We start from the raw sequence: 26,762 nt of genomic DNA on the forward strand, positions 1-26,762 counted from the left end.
GTGAATTATCTCTTACCTGTAATGTTTAAATTTTATAGGCGGTCAATATTGACTCTAATTTTTAAACTAACGGAACTAAATTTGATCTGCTGCAGAGCGTAAAATTTGATATGTTACGCACTTGTAAGACGAAGATAACACACGTGGTGTGATGTCCTCAATTTAACAAGGCTGGGCATTAAGGAGTTAATAATTTGTTAAAAGTTAAGTTAATTTTAACTTTTTAACTTAACTTACTAGTTTCTGTTTTAATTAACTTCACTTATTTTTATCTACTTTAACTTAAAATCAATTTCTACTTTTTTAATATTACCAGTTAAGTTAATTTTGAATTTTCGTTTTATCTAAAATATATTTTAGTCTATAACGGTTCGTAGAATATAAGAAAATAATGTTGGAAAAAAAAAAAAGATATTTTCGTAATTATTTTTATAAATAACAACTAATATGTTATATTAATTAAGTATGTACTAATAAAATAATATATAATAATTTATGATATAGAGATAACATTGTAACAATGTGACATTTAGTCGCCCGTATAACTATATTTTTTTATAAGATATATCAACAGCTACGAGCTCACGTTTAATAATAATAATAATAATTATTATTATTATTATTATTATTACTTAATATTTATTAATATCTTATTTTATAATTTTTGTGATTGTCGATTATCATGAATTGTGGCCATTTTATTACAATAATACCTACCTACCTATAAATAGTGGTGTATTATACATTTGTGATTTTCATTTATTTTAAAACCTTTTTAATGAATTTTTTTTTACATTTACTTAAGTTATTAATTGAAGTTCAGTTAAGTTAACAAAATTTGTTAATTTAACTTTAAACTTAATTGATGTATTAAAAAATATATTAACTTAACTTTTAATTTAATTGAACAAAAAATATTTAACTTAACTTAACTGAGTTAAAAAAAAAATCATTAACTTGCCCAGCCTTGCAATTTAATACAAATAATATTGTGTAATAAACGTGTAATATTTTTTTTAAGTAATTGATTTAGAAATAATAATTTCATTAAATAATGTATTATACCTACTGGCTATACTTGTAATATATATTATAATATATAATGAGCTAAAAATTTGGTATATAATTATTATTATGAGATAGTATTTTAAATGTTATTTATTTTTAATGTTTATCTCTAACTCATCACTTAGTAAATTGTAAGATAAATTACTGGGTTGGGTAAGAGAGTTTTTCCTTTTGAATAAACTAATGTATGGAAAATATCTATGATATGAATTTTCACTTACCTTTCGAATGACTCGAGATGTGAAATTATATTTGATGCGACTTGATGTAGTGGATGCTAGATGACCGGGGTGGAAAGAGGAATGCAAGAATATTATATTCAACAAATCGAAAGATATGATATTAAAGTGAATTAAATTTATTTAAACTTGTAAACATTTGACACAGAAAAAGATCATACATTTATCGATACAATGTTGGGTAAGCGACTGAGTATGGAATTTATTGTTGTTTGCCCTTTTATAGACATGATATACCGCCTTTGTGATTGAATTTGGAGATAGCGGCGTTGCTCATTTGCGTTTCATCGTTAGTATCTTATTCACTAAATAGCTCATATTTGTACAGTTGCAAAGATTGTGGTTATTTCTAAATCTAAGAGTTATTTAATTAATTATGATTTTATTTTATTGTTGATTATTATAAATTGATTAATGTTTGTATAGCTGTGCAAATAATATTCTATTTATTTATTTAATTCTAAAAGTAAATCAGTTTATAATAATAACATATATTTTGTTAGTCTATGTTTGTACAGTTGTTCAGATTATTTTTTTTATTAAGAAAGACAGTTTACAATCTGTACACTGTAATTACAATAAGCAAATAAGATAAAAACAGAATAAAGTAGCATGCATGACGTGATGAGGAAGAAACCCAACGGTAACACCTCCTTTACTAATTTAATAGGTCTCTACACCATTTTCGCTTTAGTCTGCGTGGTGGGTTTTTTGGGAGGGTGAAGGAGGACATGTGTGATATTAAAGTATTGTGATGAGTGCTTAAATTTTGGTAGAAACGTTTATACATTGTTTTGGCTAGTTCAGTGGTAGTTAATATTTTTAGGTCATTGAGTAAGGTAGAGTTTGAAACGTACCAGGGGGCTTTGGTTACTAACCTTAGCGCTTTTGATTGAAAAGCCTGAATTGACCTGATGTTCGATTGACTTATATTTAATAAGTTTGTTTTGAAGTGGTATTTTGGAGTTGAGGAGTTGCCGGAGAAGGTGAAGTCTATTGTTCGCTGATTTACTTTTTTCTTTTAGGTGGGGGCCCCAGGTAAGTCTTTTATCGAGTGTTATGCCTATTTACTTTATTTCAGTTTGGACAGGGATGGGGGCGTTGTTCATGATTAATTGAGGGCATTCATGAGGAAATTGTTTTAACGTGAAAGTGACTTGCACAGATTTGTCAGTATTTATTTTGATTTTCCATTTTTTGGACCATTCGTCTATTTTATTAGTGTGATCCTGGAGTGTAGCTGAAGCTAGGATAGGATTTGAACTAGAGGGTAGAATAGCTGTGTCATATTATCGTATGTTGCAAGAAGGGTGTTACAAGATTGAGGAATATCTGCTGTGAATATATTGTATAGATCAAGGGATAAATCACTACCCTATGGGACTCCAGCGTATATTGAGTGAGTAGATGAGATATCGTTACCCTGTCGTACGACAAACGAACGATTTTGTAGATACGATTTTATAATAAGATAGTAGGAAGCTGGCATGAAAAGTTTTAATTTCTATAGTAAGCCATCGTGCCAGACATTATCGAATGCTTGGGCAATATCTAAAAAAAGTCCAGAACAGTATTCTTTGTTTTCGAGAGCAGTTGAGATTTCATCGGTAAGACGATGGACTTGATGAATTGTTGAGTGCCTATTTCTAAATCCAAACTGATTATTTGGTATGATTTGGTTGTTTTGAAGGATGGGACGTAGTTTTTTCAGGAGGACCTTTTCAAAAAGTTTACCAAGAACTGGGAGTAAACTTATGGGACGGTATGATGAAGATAAGTGTTTAGGTTCATTTGGTTTGGATACAAGTATAATGACTGCAAATTTCCAGATTTTTGGGAAATGAGATAATCTTAGCATAGAATTATATATGTGGGCGAGCAATTTTAAAGTTTTGAGAGACAGATTTTTCAGAATTTTATTAGTAATTAGGTCATTTACAGGTGCCTTGCCTGGGGGTAGTTTTTTAATTATTAAATGAATTTCACCAGGAGAAATGGGTTTAGCAGGTATAGACATAGGTAGGGAAGCTGTTAAAAATCGCTGAATTTCGATAATTGAATCGTTTTCGGGATCGGTGCCCGAATGAAGTTGAAATGTTTCGGCCAATTGAGAAGCAAACACATTTGCTTTGTCATTGTCTGTAATAGCTAGTTGACCGTTTTCCTGCCTGAGAGGTGGGATTTTGTCTCTGTGTCTGGTAAGCCTTTTGGTTGCTTTCCAAAGAGAGCCGTTATTAGGTTGCAAAGATTTCATATATAATTGAAATTGTTCATATTTGTGGATATGTAGTTAATATTTCAAAAGATTTGATAAAAAATTTAAATTTTTTTTATGACTAGGTAAACTTGTACTTTGCCATTTGGCTCAGGCATGACGTTTATTAATTATTAGCTGTTTGATGTCGGCAGGTAGGCTTTTCGAAGGATTTAGGATGTGTGGGTTATTAGGTGATGTAGCTTTAGTGGCTGCTTGTTGGATTGTTCGAACGATATCTTCAGCAGCATGTCTATGTCAAAAGGGGTCTTAAGTGCTACTTTTAGATTAATTTTTTGGTCCAGATTGACCAGATTAGCTTTGAATTTGTCCCAGTATATTGGTCCATTAGTTAAGGAAGGTCTGGAGTTTAATAGTGCGTCACCAGTTATTGATAAATGTATGGGGGAATGGTCGCTTGATAGATCACAGATATTTTCAATGAAGGTATTTATGTGATTGGGTATTTTGGTAATAAAGAAATCAAGTGTTTCAGGCAACCTATTCACATGAGTTGGCCAGTATGTAGGGTTTGGTGGGGAAATGAATGATTGATGATTTTTGATTAAGGATCTATGGGGAGCAGAGCCCCTTTGGTTATAAGCTCGGCTACCCCAGAGAGGATGTTTGAAATTGTAGTCACCAATTCCTCAAAATCAATTTTGTAACGGGGTGGGCAGTAGATAGAGGCAATTTTAATTGGTATATTTTTATTTTTTATTTGTATAGAAATAATTGTTGTTTGTATATGAAGTTTTTGATAGCCTTGTAATTCGGAGTGTTTTATATCAAAAGAAATAAGTATTGCGGTGCCTGCATGAGCAGAACCGTCAGGATGGTCAGTTTTATATGGTGAGTAGCCAGGTATGTTAAAGTTTGTTTTTCGGGTGAAATGAGTTTCAGTTTAAGGGCTATGTGAATTTTTTTTCATAGAGTAAATTTTGCAATTCGTTTGATGTTGGGACACACCATTAGCGTTAGATTATTTATTATTTATTTTATTAAATCTAAAAGGCATATAAATTAATAAAGATATTTAATTTTATAATTTATGTTTGTGCAGCTGTATGGATATTTTATTAAAATTAAAATAATAATGTATATATCTGCTATGTACTGACGTCCCGCTGAGACAATTAAATACGCATGTACACGTAGATGTACGTAAGTGTCCCTGGGGCATATGATTTCACCTACCGATAATATTGTGTGAGACCTCGATAGCCAATGTGAGTAGAATGCCAAACTAAAGCCTCGTCTAGACCAAAGAAAAATTTTTCGGAAACACTTGTTTGTCAACAATGTTTCTGATTTCCCATCATAAGCAGTAACATAAATATTTGTCGACGACAGTGTCAGCAATATATGTTCCCGGCAAATTTTTCTTGGTCTGGATCGAGCTTGAGAAGCCCATAGTACGAAATGATCGTGTTGACAGGAAAACAATTGAGATCATTTAGATAATCTAATAAGGGTATTGGTTTATTGAGATTACGTATCGCGTGGCGTGGGATGCTACGGTATCCTGGAGATACGCACGTATGCATTTGCACGATTCGATCATGGGCACATACTTATCTTATCGATAGGAAAGGAAACGCAGAGAGTAGGACTACATAGGAGAGCCCCGAATAGACCAAAAGCAGACGTTAGCCACCAGAGTCAATGCAAACGCCTTCACGCCAGTCACCATTTCGATTTAATCATTTGGACTTGGAATACTTTTAATTACATAATTCTTGGACTTAGAAATTATTGGAGCCATTCAATACTTCTATCAGTGTCAACTGTTTTCTACAGTTAAGCTACTAGCAGTGTTTTATCAATAATAGTGTTTTGTTCAAGTCAAAAGCAAATAAATATCTAATAATTAGTTACAAGCCAAGTTGTTATACTTATTAGTTATTTCACCCAAACTCTCTACCTCAACACAAGTCGTTCGTCCTCCTGTATGCTGGTACGCTACATATCATTACAAATATAAATATCCACAATTTAAAAAGCAGGTAAGTAGGTATCGCTCTGCTGTACATTAGGTGGTGGGGTGGACCTCTGACTAGGGTAGGTCAAATTTGAATGCAATGATAGGTATCATTGTATACGAAAAACGATTCTGAACGGAGATGATTTGTCAGTCTAGGATATATTATATTTAAATATTGTCATATATTCTATTTTGAAACAAATATTTTATTTTTCAATTAGGACGCATTTTACATAAGGCATGGTTAATCTATTTTTCTAAAACGATTGTATGTAGTTATCATAATTCATAACACTTTATATTATCATAAATATACATATACCTGGTTTGAGGATAAATCGTTATCGTTACGCGATTTCATATAAATTTAAAACTCAAACGCTCAAAACATTTTTCCTATAATAACGCTTAAAATTTTCTCTATAGCTATTTGAAGCAAAACTTATGGAAAACTTAGTGTTGAATTTTATAACCTTAGATATAAATATAAACAATATTATGAATTTTGAACTACAAAATAATTTGCAAATATTCATGGTTTTGACGAATTTTTGACATTATTTGAACTTCAAATGCTAATAAAAAAAAATTGTGCCTATGTATTCTTATAATTTTTCAATTGCTATTGTAAAAATATTATAGGAGCCATGTATTAAATTTTCAAATCTTAGATATAAAAGGAACATTTTTTATGAATTTCTAGCAAAAAATAATTTATGAATTTTCGTGATTTTTACGTATGTTGTCAAAATTCAAACTTTGAATCCTTGTAAAAAAAAAATTCTGACCATGAATTTATTTTATTTTTCAACTGCTATTGTTAAAATGTGTTAGAAGCCTTGTACTAAATTTTAAAGTTTTTCTACCGAACAAATAAATTTTTATCGATATTTATAGAAAAAAAAACTAAAAGAGTTGAAAAATTAAAATGTCAGTAAACAGCTCAAAACAAATCTAAATATTTTGAAAATTTTATCAAATATAGAAAATGCCTATATAAACATTCAGTGAAAATTTCAAGTATCCGCGGTCATTTGTTTTAGACTTTTAGAGTTACAACAAAATAAGAAAATCACTAAAAAATGTGAAATCCAGTGAAAATCCAATGTTGTAAACATTTAAATTTCAAATGCTCATAAAAATTTAATTTGAATTTCCGGTGGACTTTTTATTTGTGATAAAGATTGACAAACTTGTAAGGAATCTTGTATTCAATTTTCAAATCATAGATTTAAAAAGAAAACTTTTTATGAATTTCTAGCTTAAAATAATTTGTGAATTTTTGTGATTTTTACTTAATATGTTGTCAAAACTCAAACTTTGAATGCTTATAAAAAAAAATTGTAACTATTAATTTCTTTTATTTTTCAACAGCTATTGTAAAAATAATAAATATGTTAGGAACCTTGCATTCAATTTTCAAATCTTAGAATTAAAAAGAAAAACTTTTATGAATTTCAATCTAAGATAATTTGAACATTGCCGTAATTTTTACGTATTTAGTCAAAATTTGAACTTTAAATGCTTATAAAAAAAATCGTGCCTACGTATTTTTAATATTTTTTAACTGCTATTGTTACAAGTTGTTAGAAGCCTTGTATTAAATTTTCAAGCATTTAGCTTTAGCCCATAGCCAGACATCCGTCAGTACATAGCAGTAAAATAAAACATTGTGGTACACATTGCCCGTAACATATGTACGTATTTTGTGTTTCCACATATTCTATAATATGAAATAATATATGTTTATATATAAATGGGAATCCATGAATGTAGGAAAAAATCTACGGAAAAATAAACCAAGAAAAAAAATCTAGGGAAAAAAAGCCACGGGAAAAATAATCCACAGAAAAAAAGCCATGGGAAAAATAAGCCTCGGAAAAAAAGTTATATTACAATAATTAAATAAATAGCAATTAAAATTAAAATATTATTAAATTAGGTATTATTTAAAAAATTTTTACACATTATAAATCATATTGTATACATATATGATATGTATTATATAATTATTAATACACAGGTTATATGTTTTTATTTATTATTCATAGTTATTTTAGATTTTAAACAGCAATGAATGTATTGATCTTATTAAACAAAAAAATTAAATTTAAAATATACATAAATTAATTGATTTCAAGATAGCATGTAGTTCATATACTGCAACATGTACATTTAAAAAACTTTCACTCTGTACGAAGTATATACATTATACTTATACATATCTAGGGTGTAAGACATAAATCAATTGATTTCACGATAATATCCACAAAATACTATGTTATTTTTATTCAATTTATATTATAATATTAACAATTTTATTTTAGATTCTGAACAAAGTGATGAATGTATTGATTTTACAATGGTGTGTTTTTTTTTTTGTGTCTGTGTACTGCATAACTAGTCGAATTAATGCTTCAATTTCAAACTTTGGGGGTGGTTTCCGATGTAAAAATGAATATCCTTGGTGCATTAAAGAGGTCAAAAGTAAACGTTTTCCAACAGTTATCAAAAAAATCGAGAAGAACAAAAAAAAGTGACAGAAAAACGGGAATTTTTACGCAAAATCAGTTTTCGACCAAATCGATTTTTTTTATATGGTTGTCATTCAAAAACTAATCACTGTAAATACTTGAAATTTTCATCAAATGCTTATGTTAGTGTTAACTATATACAGTTTAATTTTCAAAAAATGTTGACTTTTGTTGAGTTATTTATAAACCACTGAAATTTTCAATTTTTTTGAGAATTTTTTTTGAAGTGTCGGTAAAAAAATGTTGGACGACCAAAAAAACTTGAAAATTTAATACAAGGTTCCTTATGAGTTGTTCTTATTATAGCTAAAAAAAATTAAAAATCGTAAGTCACATTTTTGTTTAATAAGCGTTTATAGTTCAAAATTTTACGAAATCTGTCAAAAACGCGAAAATTTGCAAGTAATTTTGAAGTTGAAAAATCATAAAATTTTTTGCGTTTATAACTAAGGATTAAAAATACAACACTAAGTTTTCGATAAGTTTTCCTTCAAGTAGCTATAGAGAAAACTTGAAACATCATTATAGGAAAAATTTTAAGTGCGTTTGAATTTTAAATTTTTACAAAATAGCGTAACGATAACGATTTATCCTCAAACGATTTTAAATATTTGTTATTATTCAAAAAGTAAAGTCGTAGATACTTGAAAATTTCACAAGTTACTTAGATTGACATTTTCTTTACATGATTTAATTTTCAAAATATTTTGACTTTTTTTGAGATATTTATAGACAACTGAAATTTTCGATAACATTTTTTTGGCCCTATCAAAATACTTGAAAATTTAATACATAGTTCCTCATAAAATATTCTTAAAGTAATTAAAAAATTATAAAAATACATAGGCACAATTTTTTTTTATAAGCATTTGAAGTTCAAATATTGACTTAATACGTAAAAATTACGGCAATTTTCAAATTATCTTAGATAGAAATTCATAAAAGTTTTTCTTTTTAATTCTAAGATTTAAGAATTTAATACAAGGCTCATAATATATTTGTACAATAGCAGTTGAAAAATAAAAGAAATATATATCCGCAATTTTTTTTACATGCATTCAAATTTTAATTTTGACAACATACGTAAAAATCACGAAAATTCGTAAATTATTTTATCCTAGAAATTCATAAAAAATTTTATTTTTAAATCTAAGATATTTTAATAATCTATAATATATCCTAGTCAGATAAACCGTCTCCGTTCAGAATCGTTTTTCGTATACAATGATACCTATCATTGCATTCAAATTTAACCTACCCTAGTCAGAGGTCCATCCCACCCCCAATGTACAGCAGAGCGATACCCACTTACCCGCTTTTTTATATATTTGACCAATAATGGGTAAACATTTTTTAAATAATACCTAATTTAATACTTTAATTTTAATTGTTATATATTTAATAATTGTAATTTGATTTTTTTTCCGTGGCTTATTTTTGCCATGGTTTTTTTTTTGCTGTGGATTATTTTTCCCGTGGCTTTTTTTCTGACTACCGGACGCCATATATGTGAAATTTAAATTTTTAAATATCATATTTCATATTATTACAATGATATATTTCCGTTCTTAGTATTTAGCAAATTTAGTCGAATGTGTTAATTACCTACCACGAAGGTACTTTTAAGTAATATTCTGTTACTCTGTCCCGCATGTCTGCTTATTGTGAATGAATAATGAATATACCTACTGTGAATATAATATTTTTATATATGTATGGAGACAAGAGAGATACAACAATAAAAATAAATCATACAATAAGTCACCGAAATAAGATACCTATAAAGACTATATCTGACGTCAATAAAAGCTAAAATGTGTAAAATAAACACATTTAAAAAAAAAGTATGTTGCTTGTAGCAATATTAGGAGTTATGAGAATGCTGAACCCAAGTTTCTAGTTGTACAGACGTATAATATTATATATTAATAATCATTAGTCATCACTCATCACCCTATCTCCATTTCAAGTATTTATAATATTAATATTATGTAGGTGCATGCTTATTATACTATTTATAATATATGTATACTAAAATATATGAGTCGTATTACATTATTAGCGCACGTTTGCATTTTACATGCTATAATATTAACAGACGTGTTCTTTGATGTAATGTATCATACGTTTTTTTTACGTGCGACTGAATATTTCTACAACGATCCTAAATTGAGGACAAAATGATAACTATGTTCGAAAAAAATTGTATAGGCACGAGGCACCTACACATAAAATATAATTTAGATATGACTCTAGCTGACCCCGCGTAGACTTCCATTGATGTATAGAATTAATGGGAATCGTTTATATTAAATACACCAAAATATTTCAAAGTGGTGTCAGTAAATATTATGATATAATATAAATGTTTTTAACTTAAACTGTGAAATGATTCTATGTCCTAGGCAGTGTTGAGGTTGAGACCTATCTAGATAGATATATTAATTATCTATTATCTTACGTATCTAGATAAAAATCTAAATGTTATGTTTTGGATTGGCGTCCCGCTACTCGCTATAGATAATAAATGGTTGTTTAAATAATTAGTGTGCTGTGTGCAGCTATCACTTGGTGCCCATCACCATAACAAGGAGGTAGGTAATAAACATAATTCTAATTTCTAAGGATATAATAATGAAATTACATGGAGTACTACAATGTGAGATAATAACTAATAATCATAAGAAAATAATTCTTGGAAATAGAATAAGAGAATAACATCTTAAAAACTACGAAAAAAATGCTTAAGTAAACGAAAATGGCATTCACAGATAGGCAGTGCACATAAAAAGAACGTGTGGAGACGATAAGTATCATTACACACTACTAATAAAAAAGAGTCCATAGAAATAATATTCAAAATAATGAATATTTTGAAAAAATAATTATAATATACACGAGATTATCAAAAATGCTGTCATTCAGCCATTCAGGGCGCATCAGTACATCACACTCGTATCCGAGCGTGGGTGGTTATTAGTTTTGACTAGATTAGATGATTATGATTTATGAAGCATTCGATAACAGTATAATATAATCATATCAAAATAGGCTAAGAGACTAGAGGGTAGGACTTTATATAAAAAAAAAACCCAAAACTGACTGTATTCAGATGTGATCTGACCAAATACTAAGCTCACACACTCAACGAAAAATAACGATTAATTTTAATAAATTATATTTATCAATCTTCAATAAAACGCCTTTCTTAATAAGAAAAAATAAATTGTCGCATGACCCTGTAGACGACGATATCACCACAGTTATCTATTTATATATCTTAGATGATTATATGAAACACGAAAACGCTAGTCATCTACAGTAATTTATCTATAGATATTTTTATGATGTAGAAATTATTTTCATTAATTTTAATATTATCATATTTAGGTTTTTGGTAATATTTACCATATTTTTGTTCATGTCGACGACGACATTCGGGACGGTACCAATATTTCTTTTATAATATAAATATAATGTTACTATATTATTATTTATTACTCTTTAGTCATTGACTCGAAAGTTGATGTATATTGCAGTTTTAGGTGTTTATTACTTTTAAAGTCATTTTCCCACATTTAAAGTAATTTATATTGATTTCCCACTAGTTAAGTTGTTATCGTTTCTTGTCGACCATTATGCCGATAACTAAAATTTGGAAATTTTGGAAATTACCACAGACTTAGATTATTTATCTTATTAGACTAGTTATAGTTTTATTTTAGATTTTGAGCGGAGCGAGGAATCTATTGATATTACCATGATGTGTGTTTTTTTTGTGTCTGTCATCACATTTTTGGACAGTAAAAATGTTTTGATTTTTGACTTCAGTACCTTGTTCGATCAGAAAGTGAATCTAGTTGGTACTTTGGGAGGTCAAAAGTACAAAACTCTCAATATTTTTCTAAATAATCAGGATAAGCAATCTAAAACTTAAGGGAAAAACGGGAAATTTACGCACAATCAGTATTCAACAAAATCGATTTTAGTTTTTGATGTAACATTAAAACAAATGACCATAGATAATTGAAATTTTCACCGAATGTTTATATAAGTATATTCTATCCACCATGCAATTTTCAAAAATTTTAGACTTACGTTGAACTATTCATAGGTATATGCAATTTTCGATAATTATTAGTTTTTTTTTCTATAAATATCGATAACAATTTATTTTTTAGGTAGAAAATTTTGAAAATTTAATACAAGGCTCTTAACATATTGCTACAATAACAGTTTAAAAATAAAATAAATTCATGGTCACATTTTTTTTTTTATAAGCATTTAAATTTTGAATTTTGACAAAATACGTAAATAAATAAATAAAATTTTTAACTAACGGAGTGTAGTAAACCGATGGAGCCAATTTACTATTTTAAATATTATAGGATTACAGGACACATACGTGAAAAACAACAAAATCTTATTACCATTTTTGATTTATTACAATTCGTGGACATATTTGATTATTAAAAAGCTATGAATAGGAACCGCTTTCAATTACATTTGGCAATAACAACCACGTCGACGTCGGTACCTTTTGATCCACCTCCTAGTCTCTTACGTGTAACACTTTAGCCACTATAGGATTCTGCATAAATACAGGACTTCGTCCATAACAAAATAATTAGAATTAGTTAAATCTTCCACACATTTAGAACTTATCTGGTCGTAGAATCCGCGCACTCTACATAGCCGCCAGACTAAGTTTTTTTTCCTTTTATTTTTAGTGAATAAGATTACTAACTTCTCGGGCAGATACTTTACTTTCTGTCCTCAAATTTATATAATTTCATTTTTACTTAATAAACATTTAATAACTTTTAACGTTGTGCCATTTATAAACTCTGTAAACTGCTCCTTTGAAAAACCTAATTGACGATCGTCATCCAACGTCGCTGAACTCAATATAGGCGATAGTGAGGGATCACTGCAACGTCTGCAACTCCCGTCTCCCGTAGTCTCATGCAGGCGACAGCTGCACCCTAATCACATCAATGACCGCTTATTATATAGCCGAACGCCCATAACAAAACAATACAGTTCCTTCTATCTTGATGTAAGAATTTAAAGGGAATTTTTCTTAGTAAATGCCAACAAAAAATATCATGATATATTTATAACTTTATAAGTAGGTATTTTGTGCTTAATAAATAAATTTATTGAACTATTGTTATCTTGAAATCTTTAAATCTTGCTGTACCTATGATTTATGAACTAGAAATATTATAAACCTTGTTTTTTTTATTTTTTGTTTTCCCTAATGCTCTTGAAAATTATTGATCAGGGTAATTTTCCCTCACGAAAAGTTATGTTAGTTGAAAGTAAGTTAAATTAAGTTTTTAATAAGATAAAACAATAATACACATTGTAAAATTATTAAAACAATTTGTGATTATAGAATACTTTTGCTACCAATTTTTTTAGATTTGATAGTTTGATTGAAAAAACATAGTATAATTCATTCTTATAAATAAATAAGTTAGCTTTTTTCCCCCAAGATTCATTGTATCAATATAAGTTCAAAATCTAAAACTATTATAATTATAAACAGAATACAGATTTAACATTAAATTATATTTTAAATTAGTAATCTGATGTCATAATTAATAACTATGTTCAAGCAATAAAAATCAGGAAGGCTAAAAAATAAATTATATTTAAAAGTTAAAATGTGGTAGACCCTCAATGAAAGATTATAAACAGGTTTTTTGTATTCACTTCATATTCCTTTTTACTAGGTAGGTACCCATGTGGAATACATGATAAATAATAATATAAATAAGTAGGTACTTATAAATCTAAAAACGTTTATCACAAATTTATTTGTTTATATTTTGTTATTGACTTTAATAGTTTAAAAGCATATATATATATATATATATATATATATTATTTACGTTGAAGAATTAAATGTGAAGTTTAATCATTGTGTGCTAATGTTTTATAAAAGTATAAGATTATATTATAACTATAAAATATACCTTTTGGAGCTTAGGTATAGCAGTTAGTTTAACTCAAAATACCTACATTATTTGTAACACATTGAACTTTTTTTTTATATATGTGAAGGTGAATATATAATATTAAAGTGTTATAGGTACTGTTGTTGATTCAGAATCTATAACTTACCTAATGGCAATAGTAATTTAAATATTTTGAACTTTTACATGTCAAGTAAAATATTTAGAAACTCATTTCTTTAGTTTGTTTTGAATTACATATAAAGCACAATATCTACTTGCTTCATAAACCTTACAGTACAAAGGTAACTAATGAATGTTGCTCAGATATATGATCTAGAAATTAGAATCATTTATTTGAACAGGTTCAATATGATGGTCAGATTTGTGAGGCCAGAATTGCTGTAAAGAGGAAATATAAATTTTATTCTTTACTAAAATACAAATATTATAGGCGATATCTTCTATTATTTTAAAATTTTTTTTAATTCATTAATTTGTTTCAATATGGTGTATAATACATAACCAAATAGCATCAATTAATGTTAAAAATGAGCCATCATAGTCAATGACTGAAGGCTAATAAAAAAAAATAAAAATAAAATGTTAAAAATGTAAATTTGTTAACAATCCTTAATTTGTTATGTGTACCTATCTAAATACCTAATAAGAATGCAGACATTTCAACATTTGTATATCGGAATAGTAGAGTTATAGACATATGAAGGATTTTTTTCAGCAAGTGTGTATAATTTTATGATGATAGTTCTATCTTAAATCCTATATAGCACCTACTACTTTATTCAACAGACATACAGGATGATTTTCGATTTAAATTGAATTTTCTTTTTTAGTTTACTTGCATAGTAAAAATATATTATGTTTAATATTAGTTGTTATACATTCTACCTGCAATTCAAGATTGTAACATTTGTGAATAAATTAAAAATTGCTTATGATAAGACTGTACCACCATTTAAATATATTTGTTTTTTAAACAAAATATAGTTACAATTTATACACAATAATAGTGTTTTGGTTAAAGTTACAATATACATAGCGAGACTGACAGATTGACAAAGCAGTCAGTAGTCACAACCGGCAAATATATTTTAAAAGAAAGTTATATTTAGCCAAGCTAATTATTTCTAATCATCACAGTCCACAGAATTATAATAATTGTATGAATAATATATTAATATAAATATTTAAAGACTAAGAGTATGTGGCATTTGTAAACTGAACATATTTAGTTGATACATAATACATAAGTACCAAGAAAATTTTTCTTTTATTAAAAAATATGTAAAATATTGAAGTCTGCTTAGACTTATATTTTGTGTAGTGAAAATTATCACTAATCCACCATTACACAAAATTGTATCATTATAAAATACAAAAAACAAAAGTAACTTATGGCAACAATAATTTAAATTGTGAATGTAAACGATTTATCAGAATGCTATGATCATAATTCATGACAAAATTATGATTATTAACTAATACAATAAGCACCATATTATTATAAGCAATTTATCATTTTTGAACTACAATTCTTTATTGTTAAAACAATGAGAATCTTGACCAGTAACTTCTATCTAAGGATGGACATCCATTTTGTTGCCTTAATTGTAACGCATATGGTAAAAGGTCTTCAATATATTTGACACGTTTTTTGTGACTTGGATGTGTAGACAACCACCATGTCTCATTATTATTTGGATCAAGCTTTTCCATTCGCTTCCAGAAAATTGGTGCTTGACGAACATCAATACACGCATTAGCTGCTAGCATCAAGCCATACTTGTCAGCCTCAATTTCCTGTTCACGTTCATAAGGCAGTAACATTGCTATGCTTTTAAAATAATGACCAAATACATAACCCAAAATAGCTTCTGGTATTGGAAACACAGCCCACATTATAGTAAGTGGTATAAGCCAAAGCACTTCAAGTAAATGTTCTAGACTTAAACGTACTGCATGATGATCAAGAAAACAGTGTGCAATTTCGTGCGACAAAACCACACCAACTTGCTCGTCATTAGCTGCATAAAGTAACCCTGTGAATACTATTATCATGCCGTTTGGTAAAACCATAGCGTTAATTCTTGGATCGTTGACGACTACCAAAGACCATTTTCGATTTTGTAAACGGTCAAATGGCTTATTGGCATTGATTACCAACATTGCTATGGACAAAGCTCGTTTGTAAAGTGGATGTGATGTACTTAACACAGCTTGTTGGTTTTCACTTAACAGTTCTCTAGAAATTGAATTTGCTAGCTCTACCATTTGTTGATGTGTAAAAAGAATTAACCGACGTCTACCAGTTATTGGGTCAAACTCCATGTGAGCAGCACAGTACACAAGAAACAAACCAATGACACTAGCTATTGTAGCAGTTATTTGCTTCCGACGTTTGTGTACATTGTACCAAAACTGTTGCTTCTCTTTTGCACTCAGCTTTGACCACCACCGGCGTATACGTATGCCCAACATCATAGCAAAAAACTTGGCAAATGAACGGATCACTATTGCCGCTATTGGAGGCAATGGAAAACGGTTGACAGGTGAAACACTAAATTAAAACAAAAATGTTACCAATTAGATTATGAAATAATTCCACAGTAACCATACAAGTATACCTAAAATATTTTTTGCATGACTGCAGATGACTAATTCTACTGTTGACCACAAGTGGAGACCGGTACCAATGGCTGGTGGTAGGCATGAGACGAGTGTATGAATATTGCTTACATTTTCCATACTGCTGCACGTGCAAACTGCGCATTTGAACACACAGCTTCCTAAAGCCATTACAGCAAAACATTTCTGATCCAAAAATTTGCTGTCAAACAACTGGTGAGTTACGGTCTGGACCACAGCAAAACGCTAGAGTTTTCATATTATTGAATCCAATAACAGTACAGTGTGAAGATGAGTGAAGTTGAAAGTCATATTTTGCAGAGTTGTGCTCAATGAAACTAAAAAACTACAACTCTCATAAGTCATAATATTGTTGTTGTTGAAATCGTTGTGGTGAATAATTACTTTGATTTCTTTTTAAAGCAACGCTACTGGCTACCATTTTCATATGCAATGAAAAATATTTGTCATCTTACATAATACATTACATTGAAAATAACAGAATTTTAAGCTTTTAATTATAATAATAGGTACAGATGAAATAATATAATATATTATATTTTATAAAAATCTCAAATCTGCATTCGAGTATTTGACTGTTGGCTGATTACATTGAATGAAAATGATTACATCTGATATGGGAATAAAAATTAAAAATTAGTTTGTGATGTGGTCAGTCAGCTGATTAATATAAATACAAAAACACGGTGTTTACTACTGTCTATAATATTACCTTGAGTATATGAATTTGTAAATTTGTTTATTCAAGACTATTGTTCCTTTTTATGCTACTCAGTAGGTGCTCACCATATTGTGCTAAAACTGAAATAGTCTTTTTATGACCTATCCACGAGTTCAAGACTTACTACTGTTGTAGTTGTAAATAGTCCACATTCATTCCACTTTTCAGTCTCTGTACTCCAACTTGATTTTTTATGGAAGGCTCGAAAATACGCTTCGGTATCACGTGTAAACATTTTTAGACAGAAACAGAGAGGTTACCCACCCAATGAAATTAAAGATTCACAGGAATAAATTTCAATAATTAATGTACCAAATATATTTTTAAAACATCGATTAACTTGACGGGACCGGTTCGAAAAGCTTGGAATGCAGGAATCGGCAATCGGCCTGCGGCCGGCCGTAGTTTGGAAACCCCTGGGCCATAGTATTGTAGACACAGAATATTATGTTGTAGACAGTGAGAAACTGACCCGCGAGTGATCGTACCCGGTGCCCCTGATGATTATGCAATATGCATATTCTATCGTGGTCGCGACGATAACACTGTGATAAGATAATATTGTTATTTAAATTTTTTTACCGAGCGACGAGCAGTAGCCAGTAAGCACCACAGATAGTGAGCACAGACAAGACGTATCGCCTGTATCTGTGGCAGTGAAGCGGCAGCGGCGTGGATGCCGCTGGTCTGGTAGCCTCTTCTTCTCTCCACGCCAACGAAACGATTGGCTGCTGCAAGTTGTCAAGTACAAATATTGCAGAAACAACTAGAGGCTTATTGAATACTGGACTTGTATGTTGTATCCATAGACCTTGTACTATACTTAAGTATGGTTGTATCATTGTTTACTTTTGTAGTTTTGTCATACGACCATGTGCTGGCAGAGATGTTGTTCGCATTCCGTAAAGTGTCACGTGAAGAATTTTAAGTTAAAATTTTAAAAAAAACCCCCAAACATGTATCTGGACACTGCGCGTTGGTACCCGTTAGTCTTGTTGACTGCCATCCAATTTGGGTTTTCAAAGTGTGCCGTTGACAACAGTCTGTCGTACAAAGAAGAAACCGGTCATTCTATTCTCGACACTTTGCCTCGGTTAGTTGAACTTGAGTATCATCATAATATATAGGTAAATAGCTGTGGAGAACACTTATTTTAGGTGTCATCGAATTAGTTCCAAAATTGTAGTATTTTTCTCTTGTTTTAAATGTTAAAATGTGATTTGAAAAGTTTTTTTCAAATTTATTTATTTATCTGTGTTAGTGATATAACAGTGTTCAAAATGTTAGTTTAAAAATATGATTAATTTATTATATTATTAAAATAATAATATTTTAAATGTTGATCCTTAATATACATGTGTGCAATAAAATAATAAATACTTGATTTTGTTTAGATATATTTTGTATGATGTCAATAAACCCGAAGGATTCAATTTACGCCGTGATGTGTTCATACGAATGGCATCTTTTATACATCATATGAATAAGGTGTCTGATTATCATTGGATTTTGGTAAACATTTTTTATTTTACATTTTCTAATTCCAATAATATATAGATAATTGTAAATTTTAGGTGTTGCCACCATGGCACCGTTTGTATCATTGGAGATCATCAAATCTTATACAAGACTGTCTTCCATGGAGTTTATTTTTTAACGTGGATTCCATTAAAAAAATTACTCCAGTTATTGAATTACATGAATTTTTCCAAAGTATATTTTTCAAATATTTTATTATTAGGGTTCAGGACTTATAGTACTAAATTTTTTAAAAATCTTGATTTTTTAAATTTTAAGTTTTGAAAATTGCTTTAAATTTTTAAAAAAATTTTTTAATGTCAGTTAATTAAATATTACTTATCTAAACCTACCTAAATTCAACAAAGTTGAATAAAAAATCACAAACTTATGACTTGTACCATACCTCAATTGACTTTTAACATAACAAAAAAAATGATATAACCATCAAAATGTATTTACTTAAAATAAAACATGAAAATGATTAAATATGCTGAAAATCACAATTAAATCACCAAAATTTATCAAACATGCATTTAGCCTAATAAATGGTAAAATATTCAAAAATATATCATATAGATTTTTTTTTGTAAGTGTTATGTCTAAGATACATCTTTGAATATTCTATAGCTTTAATTAAAAAATATGCAAATGCAAAAAGTCCTGAACTTTGATCTTAATTAACCATAATATTGATACCTCATAACAATAATTATTGACATATTAGTGAACGGATTAAGACCATTGGATGCCCAAGTTACATTGCAAAATTTCAATATGAAGTCGTTTGAACAATATCCAGACTTTTCAGATACATGGGAAGTAACCAATTGCAAAGGTCAAGTTCAAAAAGAATTTTGGAACCTAAAGAACCTAACATTTAGCAAATCATTATGTATATCATTCCAAGGAATTTCCACTCTACTAGCTGACATTGTTCAGGAGTTACAACCAAGGTAATAGATCCAATAATTTAATAAGAAAATTCAAAATATTACACATTATTATAATTGTTTATTATGACTGACACAAATCAAATCAACTAATAATATTATAATAAATTTGTTAAGTTAAACTATTTTAGTTATATCTATGGTATATAGATTATTATTATTATTATTATTATTATGATGATGGTAGAAGATTTCAAAAATGTGTTAAACTTAATAAATTTACTTATTTAAAACTAGTATAAAATAGTATAATACTTAATAAGTACAATTTTTTAAGAATATTTGGTAAATCAAAAATGCAATTATAATGTTATTGGTAAATAGTAAATACTAATTTGTGGTTTTATTTAATGTGAAATCAATTTTCCCCTATTACTGTGTTGGTCAGACAAAAAAAAAAACTAACATGTTTGTAGTGCATCTTGTAATTTTTCAAATTATTTTTACTTATGTTTTTAGTTGTTTTATGTTATTGCTATGATTAATTAAAAGTGCTTTGTTTGTTTTATGTTAGAACTATTATATTTGACCATGCGGAGTTAGCATTGCACAATTATTATGGTGGACAAGAGTATTGGATGGTTAGGAAAAGTATGCAATTCAGCAACAATCTGCATGAAATTGCTAAGGAATTTAAGAAAATAAATTTAAAGCAAGATTACTTGTGTGCACACGTGCGTCGCAGAGATTTTTTGTATGGCCATCCTAGTGATGTACCCAGTCTAAAGAATACAGCTGAACAGATAATAGAGAAATTAAGTTTGTGGAATAATATTAAAACAGTTTATGTTGCGACCGATGCTTCAAAAACAGGCAAATATTCCTCTTAATTTTATTGTGTTGAATTCCAAGTAAAAATAATTTTTATTTTAGAATTTGAAGAACTTAAAAATTATTTGCAACCTTATAAAGTTTTTAAATTTGAGGCTGATAAGAAAACCTTGAATTATATTTTGGATGGTGGGGTTGCAATAATTGATCAAATAATATGTTCGCAAGCAAAGTGAGATATCATTCTTGTCATTTTAGGTTGAGTTGCATACATTTAAAACCATTTTATTTTTTTTAGATATTTCATTGGAACATCTAAATCCACATTTTCATTCCGAATTCAAGAGGAGAGAGAAATTCTTGGAATGCCATTAGAAACTACTTTCAATAGTTTTTGTGGGGACAACACTGAGTGTACACAACCTACAAAATGGAGACTTGTTGAATAACAATAGTTGTTTTGTTATATAGCAGACTTGCAATTTCTGGTGGTACAACAATAAATGATTATTTCATTTATTGGTATCTTGCATCGTCCTCTTGCAGTTTAATTTTCATCTCCTTATCAAAGTGTGACAAGAATGTTCCAGCAGTGAAAAATTTCATGTCCAGTAACTGTGCAGCGTTCTTGCGGTTAACTGGGTTAAATTGGAGACAATGTGTTACTATTTCTATCAGATATATTGGCCAACAGGCATACACTTTTCGAAGTGCCATGGCGGTTTTCGAGACTGTATAAGATTGAGATAATGGTGCATAGCTAGCCTCTAAACTAAGGCTAAAACCGTGTTTTCGTAAGTACTTATCTACCACTATCAAGTCACAGTTGTCGCATCCCAGTATTTTTGTGATACCATACAATTGACTGATAATTGTGTCTTCAGCTACAAGAGGCATCTTACTGACCAATTCCGTGAACAAAATGCCTATAAAATACCATACTATTTTGATATATTATGTATATAACATGTATAGTTGTTTCTCTTGTTACTCTCATTGACTATACACTTACCAACTGACCAAATGTCTACAGTAGCATCATATTTTGTTGACTCCATTAACATTTCCGGGGCCTGATACCAGACAGTGCCCATCTCAGTGCTGAGGTCTAGTGTTCTGTCCGTGCTAAACATCCGGGACACCCCAAAGTCACAGATCTTGATTATACCATTGGCTGACAGCAAAATATTTTCTGGCTTGATGTCGCGATGCACAACATTCTGACTATGCACATAGTTTAGCCCTCTTAATACCTTTAACATTTTTTTCAAGATCAGGAAAGATAAAGTTTGGTTAATAATATAGTTTCCTCTAAATATATAATAACTTGGTAAACACATTCTTTCGTGACATCTACTGTTAAAAATCCTCCGTTTAGCTCCAAATATCTGTAAAGGTTATACCGCATCAACGGGAACACCATATGGACATGTCCATGGTGCCTGAATGCTTCAATTATTGGTACCACATGATTATTATTGAGTGCCCGCAACAGATAAATCTCACGCACCATCATCTCGCAGTGCCGGCGATTGTGGGCACCTCGTCGTCCATCCATTGTGTCACGTAGCCTCTTAATTGCCACTGACTGCCCGTTTGTCACATTAAGACACTTTGTAACTGTACCGTAAGTGCCTGCACCTGCTGCACCCAACTCCTTGTACTTGTACATTAAATATAATATAAGATAAAATGTATTTATAAGTTAAAATTTAAAATCCAGTTGTCTTGGTAGGTGCCCCACAAAATGATAAAAATAAAATTAATAGTTATTTAATAAAGGAAAAATATTAACAGATGTTATTCAATTTTTACTATGGAAACATTTCTAAGTATTTCACTTTTCTATGTGTACAAGTATAACAGTGATGCAAAGTACTTTTAAAACTAAGTGCAACTATTACCCACAACAATTATCAATTTAATTAATATACTTTTCAATGATTTAACTAAATTATATCATGTTGTTAAAAAGTTTCAATTTATTTATTTTTCTGTTTTATTTATTTATTTAAGTTTAGAAGTCCGCATTAAGTAACTAATTTATAGATTAATAGATTCGTTTTTTACGAAAAATTTATATTTAAGAGCATTGGTATGAAAACAACTTGTTCCTAGGATATTAAACCTATTGTTTTTTTTTTTTTTTTTTTTTTTTAAATGTATTGAATTTTATTGACTATCTGCAGTAACTATTGTTGATTTTTTGTCTTGTCGTTTCTCATGTATATTTATAACTGATTAAAATTGTAATTATACTCAAAAGTTTTAAAGTATTTGATTTTGAACATACATTGGTATTGTAATACCAACATAGCTCACACCTTATTTCAAAATTTATTGAAAAGCAATTAACATCACAATAGTCCAAATAATTTGTTTATTACCATCAGTAAACAATGGTTTTACTAAAATTGTTTTAATACTTCATCACTTAACTATATATATGATGTTATTATTTGAACAACTAAAAAGAGATGGATTCTAAATATTTAGTGATTGGATTTTGGTAATTCTAATTGTGTAATTATTTTATTATAATATATTTGTATTTTAGGGTTTTTACCATGTAAAAATAAAATGATATAATTTTGTTTTATATATTTTCAATTATGTTATGATTTGGACTAACAAGTCCCAATATATATTAAGGGATTACAATCTTGGAACATCAGTTGATGATAATATACCTAATTAGTCTACAAAATTTAAATTCAAACTATGACGTATCGTTAATATGTATCAATGCATTGTACAATCAATCAATTTGATTTTAAGGGGATCGGTGGAGATTCTGGCGACTGGTGGATAGTTTTTATGGAGTTTGAATTAAGCAATTTTCAATTAATTTGCAGCGGCCAGCAGGTCTTGTAAATGTATGCGTAGTAAGTGATTATTAGTTTGTGTGTAAATGTGTATACAGTGGGGTATTTAAGAGGAAGCGATAGGGGTGATCGCCCCCCCCCCACTAAGATATGTTTAAAAATCAAACTTAATTATGTTGAAGTTATACGTGTTTCCAGTGGCATGTTTGAGGAATAAAGATTTTGTTTTGTAAATAAAAATGTGCTTCGTTTTTTAAAATTTCTAAAAATCACCGTAAACTGTAAGCAATTTATAGTCATTTATGTTGTACTTTTTGTCCATCCTACCGATTGACCTAATGGTGGATTAATACTTCAGAAAAATTATCTTTATTCGTTATACAGGGTGTCCCGCAGGGATTTCCCCATTGCGATATCTTACAAAATAATGGATATAAAAATTTTGGTTTTATAATAAGATTCACAGAGATAAGAACTACAATTATTTCAATTTTTGATTTACTATTTTTAATGTTTTTTGTATAAAATGTAAAAAATATTTATTTTTTATTTAATTATTTCTAAAAAAAATAAAAAATTAAGAAAAATAAACTACAAAATTGCTATGGTTATTTTTTTGGAAATAATTAAATAAAAACCTATATTTTTTTTTACATTTTTACCAAAACATTAAAATATGAAATAACCGTAGTTCTTATCCCTATGAGTTTTATTACAAAACCAGAATTTTGATATCACCATTATTTCGAGAGATATCGCAATTGGTAAATCCTCATGGGACAACCCTGTATAGGTTACTGGAGATTGGTCAATCTACATTTTAAGGTGTCTGATTTAAATTCTAAATAATTTATGTTTGCAAATTCTCTAATTTAAAAATATTCGGACCAAATTAATAGTCGAGGGAGGTAAAATTGGGAAAAGTTGAATGGCTGATCTAAAATAGTGTTACTCACAAATTCAAATCAGGCTTTAAATAGTATTATTGCATTACTAGGTCGATCAGTGCGATGGACAAAGATTGGTATGTTTTGACTAAAATTACTGTCCACCACCAATCCGGGGCAATCCCCTTAAGCCAGTATATAAAAAATATGGTAATAATTTATGATGTTGATTAATAGATTATACTTGAACAAAACTCAACTAACAAATCAATTGAAAACAATACTTGACATTGTTTTAATATTTGAAATTATTATTAAACCCTCCTTTATGCATATTTATTGTTATCAGTTTGATTTTTCTTTTTCTTACTTATATCTTAGTTTTATCTGTATTTTTATGCAAATATTTTCAAAACAAACCCAATAGTTAGGAAACAGTAGATCAAAAAATCAATAAAAAAAAATTAGATTTTAAGTTTTTGAAATTTACTTATTAAAGTATACCATTATTATTTATTAACATGGCTAGGATTTGTATGCAATAAAAATTGTAAAATATGCATTTTATTTACCAAAATATGCAAAAATATGCATTTTAATTTCTATCTTAGATTTTATATTGACCGACATACTTTTATTAATTGTGTTTATCTTTCTCCGTCAAACTATTCAATCTTTAATCGCATACCTATTGTACCATAGGATTGTATTTATAAAAATAAAATTTGTGTTTGAGAAAAAAACCAATTTTTATACTTTAATCAGCAGAGCTAGGATTAAATATGAAATATTAATATTAAATTATAAATATTAATTACGAAATATACTATAAAACATGCATTTTTCTTATAATCGAAATATGCAATAATATTCATTTTATTCAATATATTATGCATTAATATGCATTTTATCTAAAATATGCAAAAACATGCAAAATAAAAACACCACCATTCATCTCATCATGAGGTTAGGTTAGGTGGACATTACTGACAAAATCAATAATCAGAAGTCGCAAAAAAAACTTGCTGTTGCATACAAATCCTAGCCCTAATTATTATTAATAATATCCAATATTTAATAAAATATATTCTAAAATATTAGCTCCTAAAAATAAAATTAAGGATAATGTAAAATCAATGATTATTTTATTGTATTTATTAATTATTAAACATGTTGTTATTGTATGTATCGTGGACTATATACTTATCTACTAAATATTCATTTTTTTTTTTTAACAATTAAAATTACTATAAATTAATTATGTTTTAACTGTATTTAGTATTCATATTGTATCCGAATTGCAATAAAATGAATTAAAAAAGAACCTACATGTTATAATTATTATTATTATTTTGTACTATCAGATTATTAATTTTAACATAAATGTTAAAATTGCATTTTATTGGTACAAAATTCTTTATTTTTAAGCTATGTTTATTTTTAGATATTCATTTATTTATATTTTATTATATTGTACTTTTTAATCATATTTTTCACCAAATTTTGATTTTACCAATTATAAAATACATTTTTAGTTGGTCATATATGTTAATTAGGTTGTGTTTTACTTGTTATGTGTTCTAATTAATAAATTTTAAGTACAAATGATATTTCTTTTTCTAACCTAAAATATTGTTTTGTATCAATAAAATTAGTGGGAATTACTCACTAAATTTACTTATTTTACATAAAATTTTAAAGAATTCATACTAAAATAATAGAAGGTTAAGTTATAAAATGATCTAGGTACTTACCAAATTGGTTTTAGGCGTATATGGAAGATATTATACTTTTCTTAGTATAAAATTAAAATATATAAATTCAAAATTTCAACTTATTGGTTAATTTCACTAGTTAAACATTAATTCTGAGTGTAAGTCTTGATACAATTTGCATACATGATTACGAAAATTAACCACACAAATGTTATAAGTTGCCCTTCAAATGGTTTTACCAATAAAGTACAAAACATAGCTATAAAGCCTGTAGTTGAATACACGAAACTTAATTGATTATTTTTATATATTCTTTTGTCGCCTATGGCCACAGAAAAATAACTTTAACTTTAATTTATAAAGAATGCATTTATTGTTAAGAAGGCATAACAGTTAAATAAAATAATTTGACTTCTGTACTCCATTATTGTGGTATCTATCTGGGAAATATATTCATGATTTTAAACTTTTTACCCAACTATATACTGACTAGTGACTACTGTCTATATTACTACTCTATTAGTGACTACTACTTGTGATTACCAATTTCAAACAAAAAATCCTAACATTAACAAATTATCGGTGACAAAACTAAGTGAGATTGAAAGAATGCTCAACATAATAACCTACTCTTAATAAATTTAAGTAAGATATACGAAATTT

The 26,762-nt window shown here is 28.5% G+C and overlaps 3 protein-coding genes across 6 annotated transcripts; 1 reads left to right on the plus strand and 2 right to left on the minus strand.

The window, feature by feature from the left end:
- Nucleotides 1–14,995: 14,995 nt before the first annotated feature.
- On the minus strand, nt 14,996–17,844 carry LOC107164832 (metalloendopeptidase OMA1, mitochondrial-like). Of its 3 annotated transcripts, XM_015512801.2 has the most exons (4): nt 17,422–17,844; nt 17,094–17,320; nt 16,688–17,034; nt 14,996–16,620 (listed from the first exon to the last, which is right to left on the minus strand). In XM_015512801.2, the coding sequence occupies exons 3-4, from the start codon at nt 16,870–16,872 to the stop codon at nt 15,606–15,608; spliced, it is 1,200 nt and encodes a 399-aa protein (XP_015368287.1). In that variant the 5' UTR covers nt 16,873–17,034; nt 17,094–17,320; nt 17,422–17,844; the 3' UTR covers nt 14,996–15,605. The 3 variants fall into 3 exon arrangements, with proteins under 3 accessions (XP_015368287.1, XP_015368295.1, XP_089078554.1); XM_015512809.2 differs by lacking the exon at nt 17,094–17,320 and having other exon boundaries at nt 17,555–17,844; XM_089222428.1 differs by having other exon boundaries at nt 16,688–17,320.
- A 94-nt stretch (nt 17,845–17,938) lies between these two features.
- On the plus strand, nt 17,939–22,948 carry O-fut2 (O-fucosyltransferase 2). 2 transcript variants are annotated; one of them, XM_015512781.2, is made up of 8 exons: nt 17,939–18,222; nt 18,288–18,523; nt 18,825–18,942; nt 19,005–19,143; nt 19,676–19,904; nt 20,416–20,714; nt 20,775–20,904; nt 20,971–22,948. In XM_015512781.2, the coding sequence occupies exons 2-8, from the start codon at nt 18,387–18,389 to the stop codon at nt 21,119–21,121; spliced, it is 1,203 nt and encodes a 400-aa protein (XP_015368267.2). In that variant the 5' UTR covers nt 17,939–18,222; nt 18,288–18,386; the 3' UTR covers nt 21,122–22,948. The 2 variants fall into 2 exon arrangements, with proteins under 2 accessions (XP_015368267.2, XP_015368274.1); XM_015512788.2 differs by lacking the exon at nt 17,939–18,222 and having other exon boundaries at nt 18,380–18,557.
- On the minus strand, nt 21,189–22,344 carry LOC107164847 (cyclin-dependent kinase-like 4). The gene is made up of 3 exons (XM_015512822.2): nt 22,000–22,344; nt 21,685–21,925; nt 21,189–21,598 (listed from the first exon to the last, which is right to left on the minus strand). Exons 1-3 carry the CDS (start codon nt 22,342–22,344, stop codon nt 21,189–21,191), a joined length of 996 nt encoding a protein of 331 aa, XP_015368308.2.
- Nucleotides 22,949–26,762: the final 3,814 nt, after the last annotated feature.

This window comes from Diuraphis noxia, unplaced genomic scaffold (assembly GCF_037042655.1).
Source record: "Diuraphis noxia isolate RWA-SAM2 unplaced genomic scaffold, SU_Dnox_SAM2 contig0003, whole genome shotgun sequence".
In the NCBI taxonomy this organism is placed as follows: Eukaryota; Metazoa; Arthropoda; class Insecta; order Hemiptera; family Aphididae; genus Diuraphis; species Diuraphis noxia.

What these genes read in the sequence shown, in the direction of transcription:
- LOC107164847 (XM_015512822.2), bottom strand. Translation starts at nt 22,344, where the DNA reads ATGTACAAGTACAAGGAGTTGGGTGCAGCAGGTGCAGGCACTTACGGT. An exon ending in CGAAAGAATGTGTTTACCAA is followed by an intron (nt 21,926 to 21,999) that starts GTTATTATATAT and finishes AAAATGTTAAAG; the next exon opens with GTATTAAGAGGGCTAAACTA. An exon ending in TGTAGACATTTGGTCAGTTG is followed by an intron (nt 21,599 to 21,684) that starts GTAAGTGTATAG and finishes GGTATTTTATAG; the next exon opens with GCATTTTGTTCACGGAATTG.
- O-fut2 (XM_015512781.2), top strand. Translation starts at nt 18,387, where the DNA reads ATGTATCTGGACACTGCGCGTTGGTACCCGTTAGTCTTGTTGACTGCC. An exon ending in CTGATTATCATTGGATTTTG is followed by an intron (nt 18,943 to 19,004) that starts GTAAACATTTTT and finishes TGTAAATTTTAG; the next exon opens with GTGTTGCCACCATGGCACCG. An exon ending in ATAATATGTTCGCAAGCAAA is followed by an intron (nt 20,905 to 20,970) that starts GTGAGATATCAT and finishes TATTTTTTTTAG; the next exon opens with ATATTTCATTGGAACATCTA.
- LOC107164832 (XM_015512809.2), bottom strand. Translation starts at nt 16,872, where the DNA reads ATGTTTTGCTGTAATGGCTTTAGGAAGCTGTGTGTTCAAATGCGCAGT. An exon ending in TCATGCAAAAAATATTTTAG is followed by an intron (nt 16,621 to 16,687) that starts GTATACTTGTAT and finishes GTTTTAATTTAG; the next exon opens with TGTTTCACCTGTCAACCGTT.